Raw genomic sequence first — 18,171 nt, forward strand, 5'->3', positions numbered from 1 at the left:
CTATTAAGTTTAGTCAAAAAAGAAAGTTTATCTGGGGAAGGACCAAGGAAGGAATAAGAGTTGCTGGGCAAGTTTCAGAGTTTTGCTTTCTGCTGCCATGGGGAAGGTTGGCCAGTCTGGGAAGGAAGCATTTGCCATTCTTCCTCTTAAATGACCGCTTATCACTTTAAAACCCTGTAATGCATTAGCCACCTTACCCAAGTGAGGGCTAGAGCCCAGAACGGATGTTATGGAATAACCCTCCCGTCCCTGCAGCAAACAAAGATCTGAGTCACCCAAGTCTCCTTCTCCAAATAAAGGGCCTCGCAGTGCCTTCAGATTGGCTGCCATAGGAGGAAAGTTTCCTGTGTGTCTGGCAAAGGGAAACCCCATGCCCCCTCTCACATACGTGAGCTTCTCCTGCTTCCAAAGGAAACAATAGCTCTACCCAGTGTTTTCCAGGTGAAAGTGCTGCTTAGAACTGAGTGTCTTATGATTGGCTGTTCCTGAGCAGCTATTCATAGGAGAAAATGGATTGATTTCCACGGGGGAATAGTTAAGGTAATGAGGTAAATAATTACCTCCTCACAGGGGCTTTTACCAGCCAGAACTTGCAACCACAACCCCACCCCCTTTCCTGTTCTGCCTTCCATTAGGCGGTTTGCATGGCAACTGCATGGGAAGGGCGAGTGCTTAGGAAGGGCTGTGCTGCGCTCACCCCTGTGGGATAGGAACCATTGATAACGTGTGTGTTGCTGGAGGAGAGAGAGTTCAGTGCACCGGGACTTATTAGCCTCTGCTGGAATTTTGGGCCAGTGAGCCATTTGTTATTCTACAATGAAAGGCTTTGGCTGTCTGCCATTTGAATTTTTGTTCAATCCTTTTTGTGGTATCAGTCTGTCTATATAGAATTTTTACTTTCCATTCCTCAGGCACATAGAACCAATTAAAGACTAAATCAAATGTGCAGGCACTTAAATTATGAACATAAAGGTATTTCTAAAACCCTCCAGTATGCTTGTAGTTGAAAAACAGAAGAATGTTGGTGACTCCCCCTTTTTTTAGCAATGAGCCATGTAGTTAAAAAAAAAAAAAAAAAAATCTCATCTTTCCTCTCTTCATTTCCCTTATTTAAAAAAAAATAATAACTGGTAGGCCTCAAACTAATATACCCCTGTTCTTCTGGAAACCACTAAAAAAGTTGTTTATTGTTGTAATGATGACTCAGAGAAGCCTGGGCAGCAGTGCCAGTTCGGGTCATAACAGGCTTCTGTCTCTGAGTCCTGCAGTTGACTTGCCTTCAATTCTAATCTGTGTGTTGTCATTCATAACAAACATGTGCATTTTAAAATATTTTACTTAATTTCTAGTTTGCCACAAGTCTTGACATGTTTTCCTCTCTGGATTTTTCTGTCTCAGTGGTGCAGAAACTGAGTTTCCTCTCTCTCCTGGCTTGTAGGTAAACGGTTGTCTGCTTGACCCTGTGCCTCCTGTCCTGGTACGGAAGGGATGCCAGTCACTGCCCAGCAACATGATGGAGACCTCCATTGACGAAGGGCTGGAGACAGAAGGAGAGGCCGAGGAAGACCCCACTCATGCCTTCGAGGCATTTCAGTCCACACGCAGTGGGCAGAGACGGCATACTCTGTCAGAAGTGACCAATCAACTGGTCGTGATGCCTGGGGCAGGTACAGTAGAGAGGCGACACCAGGTTGAGTCTTCACGGCGTCATCTCATACTCCAATCACCAACAAGTGGTCATGATGCCAGCCAACTCCTAGAATTGAGTCGATAGTGTATTCCTTTATGGAGCAGATTCAGCAGGCGTAGCAGACCCAGCCTGGCAGCAGCTATCAAAGGTGATTGAAATGTCTGAGTTGGCTCCCGTAGCCCCCAGGATTCGTCTGGGTGCTGTATGATTCATCAGGGACTCTGCTCTTTTGGAGTGGCAGAGATCTTACAGATGCCACTTCTGGAATATTTTCCCCACTAAACTTAAAGATGACTAAGTTGGCCAGTAAAAAGGTTCTGGAAAGATGTTTTGATTGGAGATTAAGGACATGGTAATTGTCAAGACTCAAGCTGGTTATGCTTTATACTCTATGTTCCAAGAAGATACTATTGCTGTTGGTTTTATCTGTTCTGTTTTCTCTTAAAGGGAAAATTTTCTCCATGAACGACAGCCCCTCCCTTGACAGTGTGGACTCTGAGTATGATATGGGGTCTGTTCAGAGGGACCTGAACTTCCTGGAGGATAACCCTTCCCTTAAGGACATCATGTTAGCCAATCAGCCCTCACCCCGCATGACATCTCCCTTCATAAGCCTGAGACCTACCAACCCAGCCATGCAGGCTCTGAGCTCCCAGAAACGAGAGGTCCACAACAGGTCTCCAGTGAGCTTCAGAGAGGGCCGCAGAGCATCGGATACCTCCCTCACCCAAGGTGAGCACTTCCTCCTCTGCCTTTTGAAACTTGTGTCGTAGGAGGGGGGTTTCTTGCCATGTTGGTGTGATCACCTATGATCACTGAAAGGCCTTGTATTTTATTTAAACTGTTTGATCTTTGTACTTTCTTTCAGGAATTGTAGCATTTAGACAACATCTTCAGAATCTGGCTAGAACCAAAGGAATTCTAGAGTTGAACAAAGTGCAGCTGCTGTATGAACAAATAGGACCAGAGGCAGACCCTAACCTGGCACCAGCAGCTCCTCAGCTCCAGGACCTTGCTAGCAGCTGCCCTCAGGTGGGTACCTTGGGCCCTTTCCTTGATGACTCTGTGAGGATGAGGTGTGAGTTTGTCCTGAAGATGGTCATTTTCACTTAGAGGATTTCCTCCAGTCCTGGAGCAAACAGGTTCTTTGGGAAAACCCACAGCTTTTGGTCAGTGGACAGGTTCAACCTATCCTCGCTGCTCCCAAGTGTTCGATACCACATGGAGGCCTTGATACTCTCAAGCTGTTTTTGGCTCACAGGGCAGAGTATAGATGAGTGACCTCTTACAGTCACCCTTGAACTCCCCTGTCCCCGCCACACATGCACAAATGAAGAATAATGAACTGCACACAAATGAGAAGCTTCTCACCACTACTTTTGATGTGGTATTACTCTAGTAAATATTACAAGTGGATTATTCAGACTAAAAATACAATACTGCTACTTATCTGGTTTTATTTTGAGCCTATTTTCAGTGCGTCCAAGAGGATTATAGTTCAAGGCCCACATGAAGGCAATGGCCTCCTGGCGACACCAAGAGCCTTTGCTCTAGTACTGACTAGGTAATTGTTAACTAGAGGTAATACATGCATGAATGTTCTGCAGAGTAACAAGCCCTTAGCCTGCTGGCTCTGTAAAAGCTTTGAGTATTATGTCTTAGGGAGTTGGGATTCCTCTTGGACATTTGCAAAGGTGCTTCAGCTAAGAACTGAGACGTTTTTCCCCATGGGGAATTGAAAACTGTTTCCACCCCCTTGCTTCTCAGGAGGAAGTTTCTCAGCAGCAGGAAAGCGTCTCCACTCTCCCTGCCAGCGTACATCCTCAGCTGTCCCCACGGCAGAGCCTGGAGACTCAGTACCTGCAGCACAGACTCCAGGTGGGGTCCTTCTTGCAAGTCCACCTCACTCTGCTCATCCAGAATCTGTCCTTCTGCAAAACAGAAACCTGTTTTGCCTGGCATTTATTTAGGGTAGCTGCTTGATTCCTTATAGGCAAGTAGGTTTGACTCTGTACTTGTAGTTTCTGGAAGCATGCAGATTCAGCCTTATGTTCTGTTCGTAGTGGGGAAGGCGGAAAGGCTTTGTCCTCAGGCCCCACAAAGGGATATGCCACTGAAGGGTAGGAACAGGAGACCTGGCTTCTTTGTCTCTAATTATATTCCACTTAATGAGTAATAAATAAAGTGAAAATCTTAAGTCTGCAAAATTTCTACATGGGCTTTCTGTTGGTGCATAAAAATCTTAAAAAGTGATAAAGCGTAGATCTTGTAAAGAATGAGTCATTCATTCAGTGGGTACTGGGGCTTTCAAGATCTAACTCCACCTTCCTCATTGCTTTTTAATGTCCATGAGCCTCATAGTCCTAGTGGACTTTTGGAAATGGAGTGGAAGCTGAAGTAGGTGCGATCTGAGATGGCCCAGGCCTGCTGGCCCAAATGCTCTTTCAGGGTCTCGGAGCAAATGTCAGTCCCTTCCCCCATGTGGATTTTGTAGAATACAGTTGGATTCATCCTGCAGGCAGAAGCACATCTGATGACAGCATCCTAGGTGACAGCACATGTCAAGCTCGTGTTGTTTTTCTGCTCTTCCAGAAGCCCGGCCTTCTGTCAAAGGCGCAGAACACCTGTCAGCTTTATTGCAAAGAACCACCACGGAGCCTTGAGCAGCAGCTGCAGGAACACAGGTGAGGAGGGGGCTTTGGTCAAAGAATTTGCTTCCTTTTCTGGAAGCCTTGAGAATGCTGAACGTGTTGTCCTTTCCCTCTCACATTCGTCACTACTAAGAAAATAGGTTTTCCGCATCTGCCACAGGCCCTGTGAGCATGATTACTCAGAGGATATCTCAGCATCCAAGGAGGACGGCCCGTCAGGCAGTGGCAGCCCTACGGTGTACTTTGTTTTCCTTTTCTTCTGGCATTTCCTCTTTGGGGTATGACTAGCCCCAAGCTTTCACAATCAGTGACCCAAAGCCATGAAGGTGGAGTAGGTGGCAGAGGAGCCTTCTGTCCTCCTTACTGTCATGTGTGCCTATGGGCCTCGCTAGTAGAAGGAGCTTGGCCAAGGTAGAGCTACCCTATCAATCCATCAACTGCAGACACTGTGATTCTCTCCCCTTCCAGCCTCTCCAGAAGGGAAATCACCCTTACATTGTATAAAGAGAAAAATTCGGAGTTGGAGAAAATGCATTTCTGCTCACATTAGCAAGGAAGGAGCATCCAAACTTGGGGGCAGAAAATGAGATTAGGTTTAAGGAAACTCAACACAATGGGTTCCCATTCCCAGTTGTTTTTGCTGACATGAGAAAGAGAGACTTAAGTAGAGGACTGAAGCTAGTGACTGGTATTGCATTTGCATTAAAATTGACATCACTTGAGAAGACTTAAAATTCTTTCCTTTGATATTACCAATTTAGGCTCCAGCAGAAGCGACTCTTTCTCCAGAAGCAGTCTCAACTGCAGGCATATTTTAATCAGATGCAGATAGCAGAGAGCTCCTACCCACAGCCAAGTCAGCAGCTGCCCCTTCCCCGCCAGGAGACTCCACCGCCTTCTCAGCAGGCCCCGCCGTTCAGCCTGAGCCCGGTCTTGGAGCCTTCCTCTGAGCAGATGCAATACAGCCCTTTCCTCAGCCAGTACCAGGAGATGCAGCTTCAGCCCCTGCCCTCCACTTCAGGTCCCCGGGCTACTCCTCCGCTGCCCACACAGCTACAGCAGCAGCAGCCACCACCGCCACCGCCACCGCCACCGCCACGACAGCCAGGAGCTGCCCCAGCCCCCTTACACTTCTCCTATCAGACTTGCGAGCTGCCAAGCGCTGCTTCCTCTGCGCCAGACTATCCCGCTCCCTGTCAGTATCCTGTGGATGGAGCCCAGCAGAGCGACCTCACGGGGCCAGACTGTCCCAGAAGCCCAGGACTGCAAGAGGCCCCCTCCAGCTACGATCCACTAGCCCTCTCTGAGCTACCTGGACTCTTTGATTGTGAAATGCTAGACGCTGTGGATCCACAACACAACGGGTATGTCCTGGTGAATTAGTCTCAGCACAGGAAGTGAGGTGGGTCAGGTGACGGAAGAGTGTATGTTTCTATTTTTATTCCAGCCTTTTCAATTTAAAGCTTATTTTCTTGCCCTCTCCCTAATGGGAGAAATCAAGTCACCCAGTGGATTCAGAGGGCCTGGCTGGGGTGGATGTTGCTTCCTCCTGGTTCTGCCCCACCACAGAGTTTTCTGTGGCAAGTGCTGGAACATAGTTGTAGGCTGAGGCTCATGCCCTAATGTCAAGTGGAGCAAGCTCTCAAGGGAGGCACTGACAAATGTGTTCCTAAGAAGACATTCAGACCCAGGTTTTATGCCGGATTACATCAGTTTATTATCAAGGGCAACCTTGGTGATAGCAGAAAAGGTGTGTGCTATGGCATATATATGGGGGAAAAAAGGCAATATATTTTTCACTGAAGGTGAGCAACAACATATTGCTACAAGGCAAATCAAGAAGACATCAGGAGATCGGGGGCACAGGGAATAAAGGAAAGCTGTGCTTTGTCATTGAATCCTAAGTTCTTACCTGGTGATGCAAGTTGTCACCCAAGGTCATCACAGAGCAGTGGATCGGGGCCACTAAATAACAGCTGGTACCCCTGAGACCACCTTCATGTCCATTCAGGAGCAGGTGACACACCTCTTCAGAAGGTGCCCTGAGTTGCCGAGTGTCAGAATATACTCAGGACTCCAAAGGTGTCACACGTGGAACTGACAGGAGACCCGCCACAGTGGAGGCAGGGGGCAAGAAACTCAAGAAAGCATCAGGAGCACCAGCCCTGGGCCAGGGAAGGCGGGCTCTTCCTGCAGTCTCTCTTGGACACTGCTGGCTTGGGGGCATCGGTCTCCAGGGTACCTGTTGTCTCTTTTCCGATGTAATAACTACTTTGACCTACACTATATGTTGCTAGTAGTTTATGGAGCTTTGTATATTTGGACAGTTTCATATAGGGCTTAGAGATTTTAAGGACACAAAAAATGAACTTTTACGTCCCATGTGAAGTGGTAGTGCTGTGCCTTTCCCCCAGATCATGCTTTAATTCTTTCTTTTCTGTAGAAACCAACAGTTTCCATTTCTGTCAATGCTAAATCCAAAGTCACTTCAGAGTTTGTTTTCCACCATGTGGGAATCAGCATTCTTAATTTCCTTAAAGTTTTGACTTGTAATGAAATGTTCAAGTATTACAGCAATATTCAAAGAACCACAGATGTGTTAACCATTTAAGCAGATCATCTGCCAAACTCGTTATATTACTAATAAAACTTAACCAGTGCTTACAATTCAGTCATCAAAGTAAGTGAAAAATAGATGCTATAGCTAGCTAACTGTATCCCTAGAAGTGATGAGTAATTTGTCATTTGGACAGTTAACATCCAGGTGTTACAAATTCAGTGTTAATTCTAAAGATGATCGTTTCTGCCCTTCAGAATGGCTCGTTCCATCAGCAGATGAATGTGTTAAGCACAAAGCATCTTCTTTAAAGCACAGAGAGACTAACTGATGCTGCATCTAGAAAACACCTTTAAGTTGCCTTTCCTCTTTGTAGTTAGTGTCCGGGCAGGTGAGGAAGCATGGAAAGCCTAAGGGGTTCCATTCAGGCCAGGCAAACCCAGCCCCTACCGACATCGGTAACCTGAGCAGTCCCTGTTGCTGGCCAGAGACAGCCTGGTCGCCAGCCCTCACCATGGGTGCCAGGACGCTTCGCAGAGGCACTGTGCTCACGGTTGGACTCTGGGTGTCAGTGGGAAAGGGCAGTGTGGGGACTGTCATTTTTGTGATTTAATCACACACAGTGAAAATCCAGGAAGAATGAATTAAGCTCCTTCTGGGAGTTGTTTATTCCTACTCATGCTTAAGATTGATGATTTTGTGAAATAAAAAGAACATGATTTCATTTAAGAGATCATTTCATTAAGATCTCTAATCTGTTTTGAGTCTTTGCAAAATAGCCAGTTATAAAATGGGGCTTGATTTGTTCAGACTGAAGGAAGACATTTTCCCGAGATACACTACAGAAGTGCTGCTGCAATATTTGCGATATTAAAATGCCTTCCAGATTGAAAGTGAGGGCCACTCATTTCAGAACTGCAGGAATGGTATAGTTACAGCTTGACATAAACTCCTGCCCCCCAACAATGCCATGAGTTGCTTAGTCCAGTAGACCTGGGAGCTAAGGCAGGATGGTTAGGCAGACAGATGAGGGACTGCAGAGAGGCTATTTGAAGGTTAAGGACCCAGAGAGAAATCAAGAGACACCCTGCAGTAGCCAGGCCCATCAGGAACCATCAGGCATGGCAGTGGTGTGAACGCCGACCTGATGCAGAGCATGATCCCTCCTGCTGGAACATGTGTTGTAAGCTCCTATTTGCTATCTCATTTATTTCAAGCAGAAATCAATAAATTCCATAACCCTCTGTATTGACTGCAATGTAAGCTGCTGAGGAGACTGGTTCTGTTGGTCAGTCAGGTGTTTGCTCAGCCCTGTCTGATCACGTCTGCTGCCCTGTCCCCAACTAGTGACCCATGGAAGCTTCCAAGCAGTTTGCTCTTCATCAATACTAATATAACACTAAGAAGGCTTAGTACCACTCTTTCTGAGGGGCTACTCTGAAGCACTGACTTGCCTTCCAGTCTGTTTCACATGAGCAGTGTGTACACTACTGTATCATCATCATTAGCTTCATCATCCTGTAAACCAGGCTCCTCTGAAGAGACTCTGGTGAGATGAACGTGAGGTAAAAATTTCATTCAGCAAAAAGTGCAGTATGTGTGGTACTTTATTTTTTATGTTCTTTGTTTTAATCCAGGGGTATTCGTCTCTGCTCTGGGAGAAATGCACTAGCTCTGCAATTTCCAGCTGGGCAAGTGTGTCTTTCCATACAACTGATAGGCTGGCCCCTGTAAGGCAAATAGCATGTTAGCCCAACAGGAGGAGGGGTTCCACTTTCACATTCCCAGTGATACCAACCATCCCCAGCTGCCCCCTCACCACCTCTGCCTGCACTGCCCTCTGCCACCATGGGAACAAGAGGAGGCTGATGGTCTACACCAACCACCTCCAGAATCCATGGGCGGGAGAGCACCAGGGCCCAGCAGGGGAGTGGAGCTGGGGTACAGGGACTGTTCATGCAGATCTGAGCAAACCCCTTCTCTTCTCCATCCACCTTTACCTCCTAGGAAAGAAAAAGTCAGTGGCCCTTTCTCCCTCAGAAATCGAGAACTCCTAAGTGTTTAAACCTGTCCTGAAGTCAGTGAATGGGACAGGAGCCCAGAACTGAAGCCAGCCCTCACCTCTCGTGCCCCTTCCTGACTCTGGCCCTGGAGTGATGAGGGGCTGTGTGCTTTGATAGGGAGCAAGGGGGAACCCCCTGTAGGAATATCAGCCTCTCCCCTGCCCGCTACCCTCGCCCATTGATCGAAGGCCCCAGCGGAAGAGACTCCTCCTGAGACCGACTCTCCCACCTCCACTCACACACTAAGTGTCATCAGTCCTAAAGGCAGAGAAACGCTCACAGAATTCTGCCCATGGGTTAGACGTGGGGAGAAGGATATTCCCAGCTTAAGAGTGATTAGGTGATCAACCAGAAACTAAGGCAAGGTGACAAGCAGCAGCCTGGAGTCACAGTTGCTCAGGGTCCCAGGCTTGTGGGCACCAGAGCAGCCTCTGGAGCCACGTGGGCAGTTCAGGATGCAAAGTCAGAGTGAATGAGCCATGCTCCTTCTGTGGGTCCTCCAGTCTCTAGTCAAGCCCCAGGTTCGTAAATGCGTTTGGATTACATTTTAAAACCTGTACCAATAGTCACACTTAAGCTCCCTATTGGCTTAAAGAAAATTCATACTCCAGATAACTTTTTCCCATTCAACCTCCTGTAGAGACAATATGCAGTGTCATTTCACAGTATTGGTCCCCATGAACAGTGGCTGACCCCGGCGCTGAGTGACTTTTGCTGCACTCAAACCCCTAAACGGCTGCCTCTACTGCCTCCTCAGAAGCCACCCAAGCCACTCGGTCTCTTGGTGCCTAGACATCAAAGGTGAAAACTGGAGAACAGGGAGGGTCATAAGTTGAAGTCATTGTACAGGTAGGGATATTTGATCATTTTGTTGCTTCTGGGTTTTTGTTTTTGTTTTTTATCGAGATGGAGTGTCACTTTGTTACCCAGGCTGGAGTGCAGTGGTTCGATCTTGGCTCACTGCAACCTCCGCCTCCTGGCTTCAAGTGATTCTCCTGCCTCAGCCTCTCGAGTAGCTGGGAATACAGGTGTGTGCCACTGCATCCAGCTAGATTATGTATTTTTAGTAGAGACGGTTTCACCATGTTGGCCAGGCTGGTCTTGAACTCCTGACCTCAGGTGATCCACCCACCTTGGCCTCCCAAAGTGTTGGGATTACAGGTGTGAGCCACCACGCCCAACCTGTAGTTTTTTTTTTATAAAACTTATCTTCAGAGCGATGTATGAAAGACAAGAGCAGTTTCCTCTGCCTCTGTTTCTAAACTGGACAAAGAGATTTTCATAAAGTTTCTGTCTCCCTCCTGACAGGTTCCACAGTGCGGTCTGAAGCACCTGTGATGTCAGAGTTCTTGTCTGGTTCTTGGTGGCAGGTGCACAAAGACAGTGGAGACTTTCACCTCCCAGTAGCCTCTCACATACTTATTTTCCCTTTTTTTTTTTCCCAATTAAGGTAGCCTGGCTGATTCTAAAAGACTTTACAGCTGGCTGCGGGTGGTGGCTCACGCCTGTAATCTCAGCACTTTGGGAGGCCAAGGTGGGTGGATCACAAGGTCAGGAGATCAAGACCATCCTAGTCAACATAGTGAAGCCCCATCTCTACTTAAAAAAAATACAAAAAAAAAAAGAAAGAAAAAATTAGCCAGGCGTGGCAGTGCACAGCTGTAGTCCCAGCTACTCAGGAGGCTGAGGCAGGAGAATTGCTTGAACCCGGGAAGTGGAGGTTGCAGTGAGCTGAGATCATACCACTGCACTCCAGCCTGGCGACAGAGGGAGACTCTGTCTCAAAAAAAAAAAAAAAGACTAACAGCCATCCTAGGTGCACCCAACATCTCCGGGCAGGTTTCAACACATCAGCAGACTCAGGCACAGACTGGGGCACAGACAGAGAACCAGGCAGCAACACTGCCTGCAGACTCACCCAGGGAGAGCTTTGATGGGTTCTGCCAGATACTCCGCTTGCCCACCCACAAGGGAGCAATAGCGTATATTTGTACATTAGTTTTACCAAACACCTTCACAAGCAATCTCTTCTAACCCTCACAACAATTCCATACAATGAGTTAGGGGAGATACTGTCCTTATTTTTCACAGCTGAAGAAACCAAAGCTCTTGGAAGTTTGTGACTTCTCTGAGGTCACAGCTGGTGAGTGGAGGAGCGGGGGCTTCTGTAAGAAGCCCTCTCTTTCCCCTTTCCTCAGTAGCATCTGACTCTTTTCACAAGCAAACAGCTGTATAAACAAAGCCCCCATTTTGGTCAAGCACAGGGTGGATGTGACATTGTTCCTACAACCTTATTCTCTACTCAATCAACAGCCACCTGGCTTTGGGGGAGAGGCCACCTTCAGGTGACAGTGCAGCTGTCCAGGTGGCCATGCACTGAACCAGGCTGAGAGAGACAAAGACCCCACAGACCCACCTGCCCTTCAGCATCCAGTTAACTGCAGAAGTTTAGGCTCACCTCAAAGATGTCTACTTTTTCCGTTACAATATAGCAGTTTCCTACAGAGCACGCCCCTCCTCGATTGCCAGGGAACCACATTGCATGGCACCGGGCCACCACTGCCGGCCAGCAGATTCCACCCCAGGAACGGTCATGAACTCAGCCTTTGTCTCAAGGAGGGGTGTAACATTTCCTTACAGTCAAGCCCCATCAAACAGAAGTGCTTATTAGATAATTTTAGGATTAAAAAAGTAATAACAGACTTTGACTTAATACTGTCCTTTCAGAGGCAAAGCGGGGTGGGTGAGGGGAGCTTTAAAAATAGAAGTTCAAAACAACATCCTGGAAACATAATGACCCCAGACGGAATAATGTCGCATTCCCCCGTGCAGATAACTGGGCTGCTACTGGCTCTCTGGTGCCTGTCTGCTGAAGATTTGCTCAGTCAAGGAAATTCAAGTGGTGAGACCTCTCCACCATGGGTGGTAAAAGAAAGCTGCCTTCACCAAAATCTCTGAAGGGGAAAGAAGCAGAGAGAAAGGTTTGCTTCACTTTGGGGACTGCAGTTTGAGAAATAAAAGGGATACAGAGATATTTGCACTTTGTAGAAAGGGCAAGATTATTTGCTTATATCTGAAGGGAGGAGGGTGGTTTTGCTGGATGTTTGGTCTGAAAGAGTTACTTTTGATTAAGTTAATCTAATTGTAGTTATTTTTTCTGTGTGCTTTTTTTTTTTTAATTACTAAGAAAAAAACTGGTGAGTTCAATAGCTTTGGTATTTTGAGTGCAAATCATAATAGCTCCAATGTGAAAACAAATCAAAAGTGTAACCTGTCCTTCAATGTTAGAAAATTGCCTAAAATGCAGTGTAATAAATAATCTTTGTACCAAATGGTAATTTAAATGGGGTAATTTTCTGCAAGGAAAATGTACTGTTTTTATGTTTCCAACCCTCTTGAATTAAAATAAAAACAACTTGTTTTCTAAGAGCCTGGGTGGTGTGAATGTCAGGCTAACGCGATAGGGCTTCTGCCTCATCAGGCCTTGGGTGGAATTTTTAGAGTATGGAAGGGGGCTGTGTTCTCCGAGCTCTGGTGCTCATTTCAGGCTGCAGAAAAGGACAGTGGATAATATGTTCTCATTGACGTCAGCAGGGTAAATAATACCTTGCTCCGAATCGCCTGAGTACATGTTAGCCGTTGCAGATTGCTGACGGAAGCACTGCTAACCGCAGCCTGCACAAGGACAGGGCCCCGCTGGGCACTGCTTAATTACTGCTCCTTGATTCTCAGAGTCCCAGGGCAAAGCCCATTGGCCCAGGTAGTCTGGGTAAGGGCCTCGTGCTGCAGTAGGAGGAGGGGCGGCAGATGCACAGGGCTCTCTCGTGGGGCTCTCCGAGGACAGGCAGCTGCAGAGCAGGGGATGGAAATGGGAGGGGGGTGCTGTGAACTGCCAGGCAAAAGACTCTGCTACTTAGTCACGATGTCACATCTCTGAGGTCCGCAGGAGCACACATACACACAGTGCACTCCCTCACAGGGGCAGGCGCCCTTCTGAGGCCCAGCTCCATGCCCTAAGGGTGCTGGAGACACCATAAGCCAGGCTGCTCTCCTGCGTCCTGGACCTGTTTCAGTGCCAGGCCGGGAGTGAAAGGCCACTGTTATATCCAGCTTGCTGGCAGCAGGGTCTCGACTGAAATCTGGTTTCTCTAACACCATTTCAACTGAGCCCATGCTATAGAACCCAGACAGTGCCCACCCTGCAGGGTGGCAGTGGGAGGGTTCAGTCAGCAGGGCCCACACTGCCAGAGGCTGGAAGGAGCGGAGGCTCACCGACTTCCACTACTGCCCAGCTCCGCTGACAATCGCTCAGTCCTGCCTTAAACTGGCGGTTACCCCTTGGCTACCCAAAATTTCAGTATTGCTGAGTTTCATTTCTTTTTTAAGGAAAGCACTAAATTTCTGTAACGATGTTTTACAGACTTTTTCCTTTCCCACCAAATTTCTCCATTCTTATTCTGTGTTGCCAAAAACAACTCCAGTGCCTCAGGACACAGGCAAAATAACAGACCAGCGGCCAGCCAGGCCCCAAACCCGCACTCCCCAGGACACCCTTCGGTTCTGCGGCCTTTGTGAGTCGAAGGCTCCACCAGGATGGGGAAGGAGAGCCGCAGGGAGGCCTGCACCCCAAACTCAGGGCCTCTACCCTGTGGAAGGAACTGGCCGGCAGAGCCTGCACTTCCCAAATCCTTCATCATGATGCAGGACAGGTGGGAACAGGGCCTGAGGTTCTGTTCTTGGCGAGGAGCTGCTTCCTGCCCCACTAGATCTTAAATCAAAGGCTTGCAGAGCCCCTTGACACACCGAGAAAAGCAAGCTATGAACTCTTCCCAAAGAGTATGTACACAGACCCAGAACTTGGGACACAGAATTTCAGGACAGAGGTTGGTTCCTGGGCCCCATGAAGCCCCCCTTCCTGCCACAGACCAAAGTTAGGAACCCCTGGGAGGCAGAGGCAGGCGGATCAACTGAGGTCAAAAGTTTAAGACCAGCCTGGCCAATATGGTGAAACCTTGTCTCTATTTCTAAAAAATAAAAAAAATTAGCCGGGCATGGTGGCAGGCATCTGTAATCCCATCTACTTGGGAGAAATCACTTGAACCTGGAAGGCAGAGGTTGCAGTGAGCAGAGATCATGCCATTGCACTCCAGCCTGGGCCACAGTATCAAAAAAAAAAAAAAAAAAGCTCACAGGGACCCTCCTTCCTGAAGGGGTTTAATCCATCCCTGGGTGGATCCAGAGGACAAGGAGCCTCCTGCCCTGCCAGCAGCCTGTTGGCACCATGGGAGGAAGTTCTGGTCTTTATGCACTAAATCCTGGATGCTATGTGGCTACAAAGGAAATGTCACCTGCACAGAACACGGCTGCTCTGCCCTGCGGGCTGAGAGCATGGCTCTGCCGTTCTCATTTCAGCCCCGCCAGTGACTTCAAAAGCTGAGCAGCAGCCCTTGAGCGATGGGTTATCGCACAGGAATCATCCTGGACAACGTCCCTTAGGAGGCAGATGTGGGTCCTGACTGAAGCGAAGGGCCTGGGCCCTCCCACAGACAGGCGTCACTGGCATACCTGCTTCCCCCCAGGTATGAAGCTGTGCCCACAAATCACTCAGGCCAAATCCAAGGTCAGGCAGGACAGGGAGCTTGCCGGGCACCTCTGCCACTGGTCTTTCCAGCAAGCCTTCCTGCTGCTGCCTCCCTTTGTATGTGTTTCTGGGGGGATTTCCTAGGGCAGACTGACTCAGAGCTGCTCTGAAATTGGCAAAGAGAGTCCAAGCCCAAGGAAAGCATGAGCTGGGCTGAGCCACCGAGCCAGCACAGGGTCTGGGAGGGAGGAGAAAGAAGGGAGGGAGCGCAGCATGGGAAGCAGACTTCCCCTGGAGCTGAGCCCCCAAAAGCTGGACAAGCAGAAAGGCATTAGGGACTGAGCTTCTCAAAGGGAGAACTGAGTCACTCTCCTCAGGTTGGCTGAGAGAGCTCTGGCTCCAGCTCCTCACTCCCCAAAAGTGAGATGCCCAAAGTAGGCTGACTGACAACTCGGACCCTGAGGAGTCCATTCATTGTCACCCAAGGGCCAGAATGGTCACTACACAGCCAGAATGCTTAGCAGCACGCCTGTACCAGCAAAGTGAGAGCCAAAGGGCAGGCAGGCAGTGGGAGGGAACCAGGGATGAGAGGGCCAGGCAGAGGGCTGGGCACAGAGCAAGCCTGGGAGAGCAGGACCCAGGTCCCATCCAGCCCAGGAGCCGCCACCTGGCCACCCTCCAGCCAGGGACAGTCCAGGAGGCAGCACAGAACCTCTGGCAAGAGGCCTCAGCCCCTGGCGCCCTCTCATCCCTGCCACTAACCCAGGCCAATCATTGTAAAGGCTGGCGTCTCCAGTGGTAACTTGGAGCACAGGCTGGCTGGCCTCACCCTGGGTTTACTTCGAGGGGCAAATAAATGCAGCCTGGCATGGCCCGGCCTGGAAGACCCCCACCCCCTGGAGAGCTGTCACCGAGTCCCACTTGGCCTGTCTTGCTTTAACTCTTGACTGCCCCAACACCAGATACAGAAAACAGCTGCTTCTTGCCTGTGAGCTCTGTCTCCACAGACATAAAAGTGGTTGCACTGTTCTGACCATCTGCTCCAGGCTAAGAGCCAGGAACTCTGCCCCAGGGTTTCTGAATTTCCGGAAACAAGTTCTAGGCAGCATCAGCCATGGGTACCACAAACATAAGAACATGCCTGAGAATGTATGTCACAGTAGGAAGACTTTTTTATCCCCAACTTTTAGGTCAAGCTCCTGGGTGGAAAGGAGTTGGAAGGCCTGGGGGAGTCTTTTTGTGCAAACAGCTGTCTTCAAGCGCCACAGGGAAGAGGGTGCCGAGAGCAGGTCGGAGCCAAAGGACCCTGCTCCAGCGGGCTCAGTCACCGGCCTATGTCTGACTTCCCGATGGACTTCAAGGTCCAATTCCCTTAGCTGGAGGCCACCAGGAATGGGATCGAGCATCTCTGGGCTTTGGTTTTTGTCATCAGTCCTCAGTTCGACGGGACTCACACCTCCTGTTGTCTTTCTGGGTTCAAGAGAACTAATGCTCTGGCCAAGAGGTTGGGCCCTTAAGGAGCCCCTCCCCTTCAGGCACCCCCCAGCGGAGCTCCTCAGAGCTGCCCTTGAGACTCCCAGGACAGCACGTAGGCCCTGCCAGCCTACTCTCTGGGAGGGACAGGGACACGCAGCCCTCCCCCAATGCTAGAGGCTGGCTCTAGCAAGGTTCCTGAGCTGCAGAACGACCCTGGCCTCAGGCCCAGAACAGGCTGGTTCACCAGCAGGTGCTGGTTAAATCCATAGAAGAGACACACGTCAACAGGCACAACTCAGAGACCCTCGGGGCCCAAGGGACACTCTGCAGAAAATAAGGAAGGCAGGAAAAAACAGAAACCAGAGTAGAAGGGGCAAGGGAGGCAGAAGGTGGTCTCAGCGAGTCAGTATGTATACAGGACAGACTGTCCGCACAGAGAAAAGGAAAAGGCGGAGGTTGGACGCAGCCAGGCTGTGTCTGCAGCCATTATTTATGGATGCTTCACTTGACTTCAGTCTCCAAACCTGGGCTCAGCATAGAGACTGAATGTCCCTCACAGCTGCTCCTTCCTGCAATAACAAGACTGACATCACTGTTGTCAGGGAAATGGTGTTTTGATTAAAATCATGTGACAGCTACTTTGTGATTCAATAAACAAATCCCCTGTTAACCCTCGCCTCACAAGGCCTCCCAGCAGCTCCATCGACCGTGCGACCAACCAAGAGCGAGCTGCTGTGCTGACCTGGGGCAGTAGGGTGTGGGAGGTGACCCATGCTGCTTCCTGGCGGGTCCTGCCTGGGGCACACATGTAACATCCAACACACAGGTACCTCTACAGACTTCTCATGAAGAGGGACTGGCTCTCACCCCTTCCATTTTCTCTTCAAGCGGCAGGCCCAGCCCCTGGGATGTCCAATGGCTCCCTGAGGGCCCTGAGGCTGGCTGAGAACTGATGGAGTAAGGCACTCACTCTCACCCCCTTTGGACAGACTGGCAAGTCCACTCTGCACCCTAGACAGTGAGGGGTTAAGAACAATTTCTGGTTGCAATTGGATGACTTCCTGGATCACTCACTTGGCTGCTGGCCCCTGACACACGGGGCTCTGCCTGGCAACAGCCAATTCCCTTTCCATCTCACCCTCGGGTCATTTTCCTTAAGTGAAACAAATGCATGGAAGGCTCCCTGAGTCATGGGGCGGGGATTTTTCTGAGTTAAATGAACTGAAGCCTCAGAGGCCTAGCACCACCCAGCCTCCTTTCCTGGAAAACAGATTCCCAAATAGACATGACAGGGGCTGAGGGAGCTTCAGGACAGACCAAAAAATAATGACAGCGCCTACCACCTAGGGTGGGTGAGGATTACGTGAGATGTGAAGTGCCTGACAACGTGCTGCAGTTACCAAGGCTCAAGTAACAGCAGCTCATTCTCAGTAACTCCTCAGCTAGGAGGCGCAGCCTGGCCGTCACAGCTGAGCACGTCAGCCATAGGAGAGCCACCTCAATGATCCACGCTCTGTTGGGTCATATCACGCATTAACGGCATGAGCAATTGGCTCTGAATTTGTAGAAAGACGTAACCCCTTTCTTCCCAAAGAAGTCTGTGGTTTAGGCCTAAAAAATGTGTTACTGTCGTTCCCACTCCTTCAGCCAACCTCTCCTCCCTGAGGCCCAGTTCTGTGAAGGGGACGTGGACTCCAAGGGCTGGCCACCCCAGGCATCTATCAGGACAGCAGTCACCCAGCACTTCCTCCCACCGTGCAGCCACTGCAGAAACGGCTGGAGCTGCCCATGGACAAGCATGCAGCCCCTCAGGAAGGCAAGAACATTCTAAGGTGAGTAGCTGTGATTCTGGACCTAAACAGAAAAAAACATTTTCATGGCTTTGGTTCACATAAAATGAAAAGCCACGTGACTTAAAAGGCAGCCTTTTTGATGTTACTTAATAGAATTCCCACCAAGCGAACCCACTAGAGTGGGTGTGGGAATGTCAGATTTTCCCCCATGAACTACATGCAGTCTGATATCAGCACAAGGCAGCCAGGCCCACTGCACTCCTTTGCTGAACGTATCTGTCACAAATCGCTCTCCTCATGAATGGCCCTGGGGCAGTGGCTGGCACCGACTGCCAAACTGGGACTTTTGCACACCATTCC

The 18,171-nt window shown here is 49.4% G+C and overlaps 2 protein-coding genes across 5 annotated transcripts in view; one reads left to right on the plus strand and one right to left on the minus strand.

Annotated features, from left to right (window-relative positions):
* SIK2 (salt inducible kinase 2) overlaps positions 1-7,067 on the plus strand; it is a 121,306-nt gene extending 114,239 nt beyond the window's left edge. Inside the window, exons 10-15 of the mRNA XM_012470542.2 lie at positions 1,439-1,667; positions 2,138-2,422; positions 2,559-2,722; positions 3,458-3,568; positions 4,283-4,374; positions 5,103-7,067. Coding sequence (XP_012325965.2) covers positions 1,439-1,667; positions 2,138-2,422; positions 2,559-2,722; positions 3,458-3,568; positions 4,283-4,374; positions 5,103-5,724 — 1,503 coding nt within the window. The 3' untranslated portion in view covers positions 5,725-7,067. The remainder of the gene's footprint in view (positions 1-1,438; positions 1,668-2,137; positions 2,423-2,558; positions 2,723-3,457; positions 3,569-4,282; positions 4,375-5,102) is intronic.
* Positions 7,068-8,487: 1,420 nt separating this feature from the next.
* Positions 8,488-18,171, minus strand: part of PPP2R1B (protein phosphatase 2 scaffold subunit Abeta) — a 39,707-nt gene continuing 30,023 nt past the window's right edge. For 2 of the 4 annotated variants that reach the window (XM_012470544.2, XM_012470543.2), the window contains exon 16: positions 8,488-8,626. In XM_012470544.2, the coding sequence (XP_012325967.2) occupies positions 8,567-8,626 (60 nt within the window). In that variant the 3' untranslated portion in view covers positions 8,488-8,566. Of the gene's footprint in view, positions 9,770-15,236; positions 17,873-18,171 lie in introns of those variants that run through there. The other 2 variants (XM_012470547.3, XM_064375402.1) reach the window with 2 other exon arrangements.

The sequence above is a fragment of the Aotus nancymaae genome, unplaced genomic scaffold (assembly GCF_030222135.1).
Source record: "Aotus nancymaae isolate 86718 unplaced genomic scaffold, 86718_ANA_hifiasm-v0.15.2.pri h1tg000012l, whole genome shotgun sequence".
Lineage (NCBI taxonomy): Eukaryota > Metazoa > Chordata > Mammalia > Primates > Aotidae > Aotus > Aotus nancymaae.